Consider the following 11,954-nt stretch of genomic DNA (forward strand, 5'->3'; position numbering starts at 1 on the left):
ACACGTCTGGAGCTTGGGAAGGGTACGGGCCAAGATGAATTTTGAGAGTCATTAACAGACAGGTGGTGTTTCAATCCATGGGACTGGTGGGGTTCCCTTTATGTTGCCAGTGACATCATTGTCATCATCTGAGGTTTTATGTTACAGGTCAGACAATTTGACAGCCCCTACCTGTTGTACCATGAGAAGATCAAAACTAGTCGGGTATTCATCCGCGACTGCAGCATGGTGTCTGTGTACCCCTTGGTCTTGTTTGGAGGAGGTCAAGTGAATGTGCAGCTTCAAAGGGGAGAGTTCGTTGTCTCCTTGGATGATGGTTGGATCCGTTTTGTAGCTGCTTCCCATCAGGTAAAGGGATAATTTGTTCTCTGAGGCTCAGGCCGTGAGGAGCTTTGATAATATGAAGTATGGGGCATTCCTTTAGGGACAAAGGACAACAGAGCTAATTAAGGGTGAATGATGGGTGTACAATGGGACACTAAGAAAGAGTGAGGCCAGGGTGGAGTTCCTAGTAAGAGTTCCAGAAAGCACACTAGGAGGGCAAGCCTGGGGTGGGTTGGGGTTGGTATAAAAGGTTTAGGACAGAAGCTGTAAAGTGAGGGTGTTGGAACTTCCTTATTGTTATACAAATAGTATATGTTCACCAAAGAAAAGTCAGAAAATACAGATAAGCAAAAATAAATAAAAATCACCCTGATTCCACCACAACTATTAAAAAAGATAATGGGTCTGAGGCCGGGCACGGTGGCTCACACCTGTAATCCTAGCACTCTGGGACGCCAAGGTGGGAGGATCCTCAAGGTCAGGAGTTCAAGAGCAGCCTGAGCAAGAGCGAGACCCCGTCTCTACTAAAAATACAAAGAAATTAGTTGGACAACTAAAAATATGTAGAAAAAATTAGCCGGGCATGGTGGTGCATGCCTGTTAGTCCCAGCTACTCCGGAGGCTGAGGCAGAAAGATTGCTTGAGCCCAGGAGTTTGAGGTTGCTGTGAGCTAGGCTGACACCACTGCACTCTAGCCCGGGCAACACAGTGAGACACTGTCTCAAAAAAAAAAAGATAATGGGTCTGAATTCTTCTTTTATTCTCAGGTCTCAATTATTCACTATATGGAGTCTCTTTGAAAAACATTTCATGGGAATGTATGTTTAAGAAATAAAAATTCACTTTAACACTTGCATCTATTAGATTTCGTATATTGAAAGAAGCAGAAATACCAACTCAGACATTAAAGGAAATTGATTGGCATATTGAACTGTAAAATCGAGAGCAGCACTGTCCAAGAGAAGTATAATATAAGCCACATATGTAATTTTCATTGTTTTAGTAACCACATTTTAAAAAGTAAAAAGAAATAGGTGAAATTAATCTTAATATATTTTATTTAACCTAATATATCCAAAATATTTTAATTTCAACATATAATCAATATAAAAATTATTAAGATGGCTTACATTCTCTTTTCATACTAAGTCTCCAAAATCTGGTGCGTATTTTACACTCACAGTCCATCTCAGTTTGGACTGACCATGTGGTCATTAGATAAGCCACATGTGTCTAGTGGCTGCCATATTGGACAGTGCAGGTCAAGAGGGCCAGGTGGGGTTGGTTTGATTTAGCAGCTCAGTGATCACAAAAACCTGGCTGACCTTGTGGTAGCAAGATGGCTACAGTAGCTCCTGGCATCACATCTGTGCAGCATATTGTCCAGAAGGAGAGACAAAAACCCTGCCCAAAAAAGCTCCATCAAAGCTCCCTTCCTACACCAATCCCTGTGGCCAAAGGGTTGTCCTGGACTCAAAGGCCTAGAGTACTGAGCCATCTACTCTGGCAGGGCTCACAGTGTGAACCTGTCTGAGTTAGAGCAGGGTCCAAACTATGTGGCTGCCACACAGTGGGGAAGGAGCAAAACAGATGTTGGAAAGACATCTACCATGCCAGTACATCATCAGCGTAAAAGCATAAAGTGTATCCTAAAGCTAAAGAGATTTTCTGGTTTGTCTAATACCCACCATTTTTAATTCTCCATTTTCCTGCTTCTCTTGGGGAAAATTGTGAAAGTTGATGAAATTTTAATATGGAGACCATTACATAATAGCCATACTTCCAGATTTAATCTTTCCTTTAAACGAGATGTGATAGAGGAGACTTTTTAAAATGGACTTCATTTAGTCTATTACAAAATAAAAATGTATTTAGTTTTTTTTCCTCCTAATGGAGTTAAAATTAATACCAGAAATCTAAATAATGATAATCATAATTGGGGTATTTCCCCTTAATAACCTGTCTTCCCCTGTTGCTCCAAGCACTGCTGATATCGTAGCTTTCATTTTAGGTGGCTGAATTAGTAAAGGAACTTCGTTGCGAGCTTGACCAGCTTCTCCAGGATAAAATAAAAAACCCGAGCATAGATCTGTGTACGTGTCCTCGAGGATCCCGGATCATCAGCACGATTGTGAAACTTGTCACCACGCAATAAAGACCAATCTTAGGAGAGTGCTTGCTACTCACCTGCTTCTTGCTCATCTGGGAAATAACAGCAGCACCTCTACCTCGAACTAAAGACCTGTGCTGGGGCTGGCCCTGGTGGAGGAGCCCGGACATGCAGTGCTGAGTCAGCTGAGGCACCACACACCCTTAGGGACGTTTTCCAGACTTAGTATTTCTCACAAAGCCTTGGGCACTCCCAGCACAATTTGGAGTGTCCCTGGTGAGACAGTCTGAAACCCAGCTTGCCTGTCTTCTTCTCTGGGACTGTTCTGGAGTAAATGAAATTCACCTGATAACACAGAAGTGAATGTTTAATACAATTCTGTTTTAATCTATGTATTTTCTTCCTGCTTTTTACTGGGGTGAAACAGGCATGAGGAGAAATATCCATGGTTGGTGTTTTTTTATTTGTTTCTGTCAGAAAGGCTCAACGGAGAGAAGTCAGAAAAGAGAAAGAAAGAAAAAAAAAAACAGGAAAAAAAATCATGTGAGCAAGAAAAATAAAAATTTCATTTTAAGCTATTAGCTACTGAGTAAACTTGATTTGTGAGGGATTTTTATTTTTACTCATTAAATACCAGCTTAAAAAAACAAACGTAATGAGTCCTGTTTTGGTATTAAAATACAAGCTGGTCTTATTCATAACACTCCTATTCTTAAAAGCAGATCAAGGGGAATATCTTCATTCTCTAAGTTCTCCACGTAGGAATCTTTGCTTTCTCTTATGAACTCACCCATATCCAATGGCCATATTTCGCATTACCTGAAGGAGAATTTTAATGGTTTTCCCAGGGCAAAGTTGGCATGATTGAAGTAGAAGAGGTTACCATTCTAGCATCAGGTTTATACCCATAAAAATGCCTACCATGAGATTGCTTATTTTCAACCACGGCTTAGGTTAATAGGGCACTAGCATTTTGAAAAAATTAAATAAATTTACATTTTCCTTGGATATTCATCAGTATGGGCAGGAAGGATCCCAAACTGCTAAGTAGAAAAAAATATTCTTGTGTTTTTCTAGCCCTCAGGCCAGTCACTACAGGTTTCATGCTATAAATAGAAGTCAAACTAATCAACCATCTCAGTGAAAAGTGTTCCCTTTGCAGGGGTATTGCTTTAGTTTTCAGGAAATCTAGGCTGTCCAAAATGATCATTATGAAGTATGTTTAAGCTTTGGTGTACTTAAATAGCTTAGACTCTAAGCAGTACTTTTAAAAGGCATCAATTCATGTAATCATTTTAAATAAAAATCATGCATATGCATAGCACCCACAGAATCTAAGTTCTGACTTATTGAAACAAGGCTGGCACCTTAAGAAGAAATGAAGGGCCCGGGCGCGGTGGCTCACGCCTGTAATCCTAACACTCTGGGAGGCCAAGGCGGGAGGATCGTTTGAACTCAGGAGTTCGAGACCAGCCTGAGCAAGAGTGAGACCCCGTCTCTACTAAAAATAGAAAGAAATTACCTGGACAACTAAAAATATATAGAAAAAATTAGCCGGGCATGGTGGCACGTGCCTGTAGTCCCAGCTACTCAGGAGGCTGAGGCCGAAGGATCGCTTGAGCCCAGGAGTTTAAGGTTGCTGTGAGCTAAGCTGACGCCACGGCACTCTAGCCCAGGCAACAGAGCGAGACTGCCTCAAAAAAAAAAAAAAGAAGAAGAAGAAATGAAGGAGAAAACTGCATTAACCCTCTTAAAAAAGTTTCTTAAAATCAGTTTCGACTCTTGGTGTTACAGTGAAGTTCATGCTGCCCTAATCAGAACCATGTGCCCAAGTGGACCTGAAGCTTTTAACACAAGTTTGTAGCAGATCATACAGCTGGGAGGGCAGTTAAAGTTTCATCTTTCTATCCAGAGTGATGAGAAATTGCTCCCTCGGGGAAGCTGGCTCTTGGACTGGAAACTTCCAACCACATACAAATGAACAAATACTATCATTTTATAGATGTGCCAGAATGTTGCACACTGACAACTAACCATATGAGAAGGAAAAAAAAATGTGCCAGAATGTGAAAAAGGTTGGGAAGCCTTGACTTAAGCTCCAAATAAGAAAATTCTCACCCCAAAAACTAAACTCCTTAAGCTCATCGTTAAAATTATGAAATAAGATTACTTCTTTGTGATTAAAGATCAGAATGCAATATGGTATTTCAAGGTGAAACTGGATTTCTAAGCCCCAACAAGATGGTCAGAATTTAATGTAATTTTACAGAAAGCTTGGTAAATGGTTTCTTAAATATTTGTTTTACTAGAATCTAGCAAGGGAACAATATTAATAAAATACTACAAAATTAATATGCATTGCTATTTTGTACTAAATCTACTTGGGAGGTTTCAGGAAATGAGAATAGCTAAACATTCTGATAGAGGAGGTCACAGGCTGACAAAGCATTAGCTTTGTCTTCCTCCTTGAGTTCTATATCAGATTATTACAACTCAAACTCCCTGGCAAGTAATGTACTCCGGTATTTATCCTCCCATTCTATTATCTGAGCAGCCTAATTTAAATAATACATCTAAGCACAGCATGTGAATGTGTAGGCATATGGTAAATGGTAGTTCTTTTTCCTTTCTGGGCAATGGTTTGAACATGTTCCTAAGAGGTTATCATAAAATAAGATCTTATAAAAGTACTTTGTAATATTAAAATAGAGCAAATGTAAGACTTAGGACTGAGGGTGTGATTTTCAGATGCAGCCCAGGCTGGCTCTGTGGGGACTCCACTCTGTGTTGTGTTCTCTCAGTTGCAGGGCCCAAAGCGGGCTTCACACTATTAAGGTAACTTGTGGGTGTCACCCAGTTGTCACATAACAACTTTTTGGATTCTTGAAGGCAGCAGGATATGCTCACACTGCTGTTATTATGCTTGAACAAGCCTAGGCAGAGGCTGGCTTTTTCCTCCTAAATCATGTGGGAATTAAGCATAATTCCTATGGCTTATTTTCCCCCACATGCTGCGGGGAAGTTTGCTTAAAATACTTAGTCAGTAAAATACAAGGCTAGCTGTTGTTTTCAGAAGTTAGATCTTGATTATGAATCTGTGTCAGTCAATGTGTAAATGCTCACAGGACAGAGTGCCCCATATGAAAACAACATGGAAATAACTAGTACAATTTGTCGTCACAGCAATGCTTTCCAACTATTCCGCAGTGATAGGCTTCTTCCATGTCTTTGGGTCTCAAAAATGTAAAACTATGCAATGACTGGATGAACAGTTAACCATGATGAGTCATTAATATGGAGAGACTTTTTGCCATTCCTAAGTTATCACCCCTAAAATGATATATCAAAGAAATTAGTCATGGCCGAGCAAGGTGGCTCATGCCTGTAATCCCAGCACTTTGGGAGGCTGAGGTGGGAAGATGACTTGAGGCCAGGAGTTCAAGACCAGTCTGAGCAAGAGTGAGACCCTGTCTCTAGAAAAAATAGAAAAATAAGCTGGGTGTGGTGTTGTGCATCTGTAGTCCCAGCTATTCAGGAGGCTAAGGCAGGAGGAGCACTTGAGCCCAGGAGTTTGAGGTTACTGTGAGCTATGATGATGCCACTGAACTCTAGCCTGGGCAACAGAGCAAGACTCTGACTCAAAAAAAAGAGAGAGATTGGTCTCAACTAGGATTTGTAGCCAATCAGTAATCCTTAAGGTGCTTTAAAATTTTAGATGCTTTAATAATTTGTTTTAAATTGTTAGAGCAGGAAATGGGGATTTTTTTTTTTTTTTTTTTTTTTTTGGAGAATCACTCATGCCCTATATATGAACCATCAGGAATGAGTAGAATTGACGTTTCATAAAGACACAGGACAGCAACCCAAATACAAGCAACCTGTTTACACGGACATTTTGGCCTCATTGCCTCATCATTGCCCCATTTCGGCCCACTCCGGGTCTATGCCTAAGTCTGTTCTAACCCAGCTAATTGACGGAATAAGCCAGGACACAGTGCCCCAATTGAGATAGCTATGACAAGGGAGGGCTTAGAATCAGCCAACTAGATTTTTTCACTTCTTTCAACTGTTTTGGAAAGAAATGGCAACAAAAACTATTTTAAGGGGTTTGTTTGAAAAAGCAGCTTCTAAGGGGGTGGCCTTGGAAATTCAGCCCAATCTCAGAATACCAACAATGAGGATCAGTGTTTAAAGTGATGACCCTAACATACTACAAATACAATTTTGATACATGTGATATAATGATGTATAATAATTTATCTAATAAACATTTTCAACAAGAGCACTTCAAACAATGAGGATTTTTATTATTCCTCTGTGCAGAAAATGCAGTTCCTGCTTCCTCCTCCATCCTAGGTTTTACTGAAAATGGCCTGAAGGAGTTTATTTTTTCTTATAGGTTGAGTGAATTTATACTATTAGCCTATAGAGATTATCCATGTCTGGTTTTACTCTATAATAATAAAAGACAAGACAGCAGCCAAAAAGACTTGTTTATGTCTTGAGATTCCACTTTGAATAAGTTTTGCTTCATTTCGTCCTTGGGTTTCAAATATATTTTAAGAACAGTGTCTGTTAACCTTTCAAGTAAGACTTTATTTGTCCATAGAGATTGATTATAACAAACACAAGACCCTATCATGTAGGCTATAAAGAAGTTGCTTCACAGGAGAAAATGTAGTTTTTATTTCTTTTAAAGTATAATAGTTCTCAACTGGGGGCAATTTTTCCCCCCAGGAAACATTTGGGAAAGCCCAAAGACATCGTCGGTTGTCACAAATTGGGGAGTGGAGGGTGCTACTGGCATCTAGTGGTTAGAGGCCAGGGATGCTGCTAAATATCCTACAAGGCACAAGATATCCCCAACAAAAAACTATCCAGTCCAAAATGTCAATAATGCCAACGTAAAGAAAAACCTGTTTTAAACAAAGTGAGATAGGTAATCACTTACATAGTCTAAATTAATAGCTCTTAGATATAAATTATGCCCGCAGACATCTCTAAAAGTAGAAATATATTTTAGACTACTGAAAGTGAAAATCTCTGCCCAATCAATTATAATAAACACGTACGGTGTGAATAAGAGCCTATGAGCATATCACGTTGTTATCAAGAATACAGAGTAACAATTTGAGGAAATTATACGTACAAATGGGAAAAGCCATGCACAGATGAATAGGGATGTCTTTAAAAACATGTTCTACCATTACATTTTGTTTTGTTTTGTTTCGTTTTAAAAATCATTTATTTTGAAAATGGGAAGATATGACTTGTATGTGACTGTTAATACTGCTAATACTTGCCACTGCAAAACAAGCTGGGCCCACACTGAGGCCCTCGTAAGATGTTTAAAATACATACACACACGAGCGCGCACACACACCCTTACCTTATCTTTGTGTTAACTTAACAAAGTCCAACCTAGTAGACTTTGGCCAATATGCTAAAACACCAATAGGGTTTTAAAAAAGCATATAACTCTATAGGGATATGACTGTACAACGTTTAAATGTAATGTGAAGACGAATTAGGAACTTTGATTTCTAGGTTCAGTAACCTTTGTCCTATACTGTGAACTGGAAAAATCAGTTTGTTTTAGGACTTGATTTTTAGTGAGATTACCAAACAGGATGGCAAAGATGGGTTATCTTCTTTAGAAGACAGATGTCTTTACAAATCAGAGGCCATGCTATACGATGGGCACCAAGGGACCATCCCACATGATAAGGAAACTAATCCACTGATTATAGACCCAGCACAAAACAGTCAGTAATTAGAAACATTTCTGTTAATGTTGCCCTTCTGTCTCTGAAATTCACCTGTGCACTTTCCCATTTAAACTCCAGCTGTCATCATTATTCCTTGCCCATAAATCTTTATACCATCCTTTTCTACAGTGCGCCATGACTAAAACAGGATTAAATGAAGCATGCAATCTGATTAGTTAAGAAGAAGGCCAGGCCAGGCGCAGTGGCTCACGCCTGTAATCCTAGCACTCTGGGAGGCCGAGGCGGGCGGATTGTTTGAGCTCAGCAGTTCGAGACCAGCCTGAGCAAGAGTGAGACCCCGTCTCTACTAAAAAAAAAAAAATAGAAAGAAATTATCTGAACAACTAAAAATATATAAAAAAAATTAGCCTGGCATGGTGGCACGTGCCTGTAGTCCCAGCTACTCGGGAGGCTGAGGCAGGAGGATCGCTTGAGCCCAGGAGTTTGAGGTTGCTGCGAGTTAGGCTAATGCCACGGCACTCACTCTAGCCAGGGCAACAGAGTGAGACTCTGTCTCAAAAAAAAAGGAAGAAGGCTAATTGTCTGGGTTATAACTAATGTGTGCTACATGGCTAGTTTGAAACCCATATTGGGATTGTAGAAATGCCTCCCACATTATGCTTATAATTTTAATTTAGCCAACATATTTTAAGGAGGTGCTATGTGCCAGTCTCCCGACTAAGAACTTAGGATACAAAGATAAAAGGGACACAGGAAGAATAGGAGAAAAAAAAAGTTTACTTGAACAAATTCAATTTGGGACATAATTTAGCCTCTGGAAGGCCCTCTGAAGGATCTGAAGAGTCTGGATGCCTGTTTGGTGAAATTAAAAGGAAGGGAGATAAAAGCTTCAACCAAGTCTCTTAATTGTGCTTTTTAAAACTTATACATTGCATTTAGCAATGAGGGTGTGCTACTTTATGCTGGTTATATGCAGAAGTTTGCTTCTTTATGAGCAAACTTCTGCATATAACCAGAACAGAAGTTGTAGGGAATAAATTTATGACCTACTCCCACTCCCTCTTCAAAATGTATGTGCATAATGTTAAGTAAAGAAAAAGCAGCCAGGCGTGGTGGTATGCACCTGTAGTCCCAGCTATTCAGGAGGCTAAAGTGGGAGAATCGCTTGAGGCCAGCCTGGGCAACACTGCCAGACACCATCTCTGAAAAAAAAAAAGAACACAAAAGTGTCTGTATAATAAATGAGTTCAGCAAAGCTGTGGGCTACAAGAGCAATATACAAAAATCAGTTATTTCTATATACAGTACTAGCAATTAACAATTCAAAAACAAAATTAAGAAAATTAATTTCATCCACAATAGCATCAAAAAAAAAAAAAACCTAGGAATAAATTTAACAAAAGATACGTAAGGGCTGGGCGCAGTGGCTCACGCCTGTAATCCTAGCACTCTGGGAGGCCGAGGCAAGCGGATCGTTTGAGCTCAGGAGCTCGAGACCAGCCTGAGCAAGAGTGAGACCCCGTCTCTACTAAAAAAAAAAAAATAGAAAGAAATTATCTGAACAACTAAAAATATATAAAAAAAATTAGCCTGGCATGGTGGCACATGCCTGTAGTCCCAGCTACTCGGGAGGCTGAGGCAGGAGGATCGCTTGAGCCCAGGAGTTTGAGGTTGCTATGAGCTAGGCTGACGCCACGGCACTCTAGCTCGGGCAACAGAGTGAGACTCTGTCTCAAAAAAAAAAAAAGAAATGTAATACTTATATACTGAAAATTACAAAACCCTGTCATAAGATATCAAAGAAAATCTAAATAAATGGAGAGGTATTCCACGTTCATGGAATGGAAGATTCAATATTATTAAGATAACAACTCCCCTCAGGTTGATTCAACACAATCTCTATCAAAATCCCAGCACACATTTTTTTCCAGAAATTTACAGTTTGGGTACAGAGGCACCCACTTATACTCACGGCTGCTCAGGAAGCTGAGATGGGAGGATTGCTTGAGCCCAGGGGCTCATGACCCAGGGGTTCAAGACCAGCCTGGGCAACACAGTGAGACCCACCCCTCTCAAACACACACACACACACACACACACACACACACACACAGAGAAATGTACAGCCTGACCCCAAATTTGTATGGAAATATAAAGAACCCAGAATATTCAAACAACCTTTAAAAGGAACAAAGTTGAAGGACTTAACATTTCAAATCTTACTTATTAGGCAACAGTGATTTAGTGTGTTACTAACATAAGGGTGCACACTTAGATCGATGGAATACAACCACAAGCCCAGAAATAAATTCTTCTAATTTATGATCCACTAATTTTCAACAAAGGTGCCAAGGCAGTTCAATGTAGAATAGACTTTTCAACAAATGGTACTGGGATAACTTGATACCCTCATGCAAAAAGATGAATTTAGACCCTTACATCATGCCATATACAAAAATTAACTCAAAATGAAGCCTAAGCCTAAGTTTAAGAGCAATTGAAACTTTGAAAAGAAAACATAGACAATCTTTGTGGCGTTGGGTTAGGCAGAGTTCTTAGATATAATACCAAAAGCATGATCCATAAAAGAAAAATAATTGATAAACTGTACTTAATCAATTTTTTAAACTTTTGTGCTTCACTAGCACCATTAAGAAAATACAAGACAAGTCACAGGCCAGGAGAAAATATTTGCAACTCATATATATTTTAAAGCACTTATTTCTGTAATATGTAAAGAACTATTACAACTCAAGTAGACAAACACCCTATTTTAAAAATGGGCAAATTCACTCACTCTAGCCCAGGCAAAAGAGTGAGACTCTGTCCCAAAAAAATAAAAAAATTAAAAAAAAAAGAAATAAAAATAAAAATGGGCAAAGCCAGGCATGGTGGCTCATACCTATAATCCCAGCACTTTGGGAGAAGCCAGGAGTTTGATACCAGCCTGGACAATAGTGAGACCCCATCTCTATAAAATAATTTTAAAAAGTAACCAGACGTGATGACACATGCCTACAGTCCCAGCTACTCAGGAGGCTGAGGCAGAAGGATTGCTTGAGCCCAGAAGTTTGAGGTTGCTGTGAGCTACGATGATGCCACTGCACCCTAGTCCACACAACAGAGCAAGACCTTATCTCAAAAAATAAATAAGTAAATAAAAATTAAAGTGGGAAAAATATATGAATAAACATTTCACCAAAGAAGATATACAAATAGCTTAATAAGCACATGAAAAGATGCTCTGTATCCTTAGTCACTAGGGAAATGCAAAACAAAACTACAATGAGATACTACTTCACAACCACTAAAATGGCTAAAAGACACACATAATAAGTACTGGTGAAGATGTGGGGAAACCGGAACCCTCATACAATGCTGCTGCTGGAATGAAAAATGGAGCAGCAACACTGGAAAATAGTTTGACAGTTTCTTTAAAAGTTAAATATAAATGTATCATACAACCCAGCAACTCCACTCCTACATATTTCCTAGGTAGGTATATGTCTACGCAAAGACTTGTCAACAAATGTTCGCAGCAGCATTATTCATAACAGCCAAAACCTAGAAACAATCCAAATATCCATTGACTGATGAATGAACAAAATGTAGCACATTAATAACAGATATTATTCAGCAATAAAAAGGAACAAAGTACATGCTACAACATGAACTTCAAAAACACTATGCTAGGCCAGGCGCGGTGGCTCACGCCTGTAATCCTAGCACTCTGGGAGGCCGAGGCGGGTGGATTGTTTGAGCTCAGGAGTTCGAGACCAGCCTGAGCAAGA

General features: G+C 39.5%; 1 protein-coding gene across 1 annotated transcript in view; it reads left to right on the plus strand.

Annotated features, from left to right (window-relative positions):
• Positions 1–3,081, plus strand: part of DHX57 (DEAH (Asp-Glu-Ala-Asp/His) box polypeptide 57) — a 60,142-nt gene extending 57,061 nt beyond the window's left edge. The window contains 2 exon segments of the mRNA XM_012653807.1: positions 148–348; positions 2,336–3,081. Of these exon segments, the coding sequence (XP_012509261.1) occupies positions 148–348; positions 2,336–2,479 (345 nt within the window). The 3' untranslated portion in view covers positions 2,480–3,081.
• Positions 3,082–11,954: the final 8,873 nt, after the last annotated feature.

Source organism: Propithecus coquereli, unplaced genomic scaffold (genome assembly GCF_000956105.1).
Source record: "Propithecus coquereli isolate 6110/MARCELLA unplaced genomic scaffold, Pcoq_1.0 Scaffold43, whole genome shotgun sequence".
In the NCBI taxonomy this organism is placed as follows: Eukaryota; Metazoa; Chordata; class Mammalia; order Primates; family Indriidae; genus Propithecus; species Propithecus coquereli.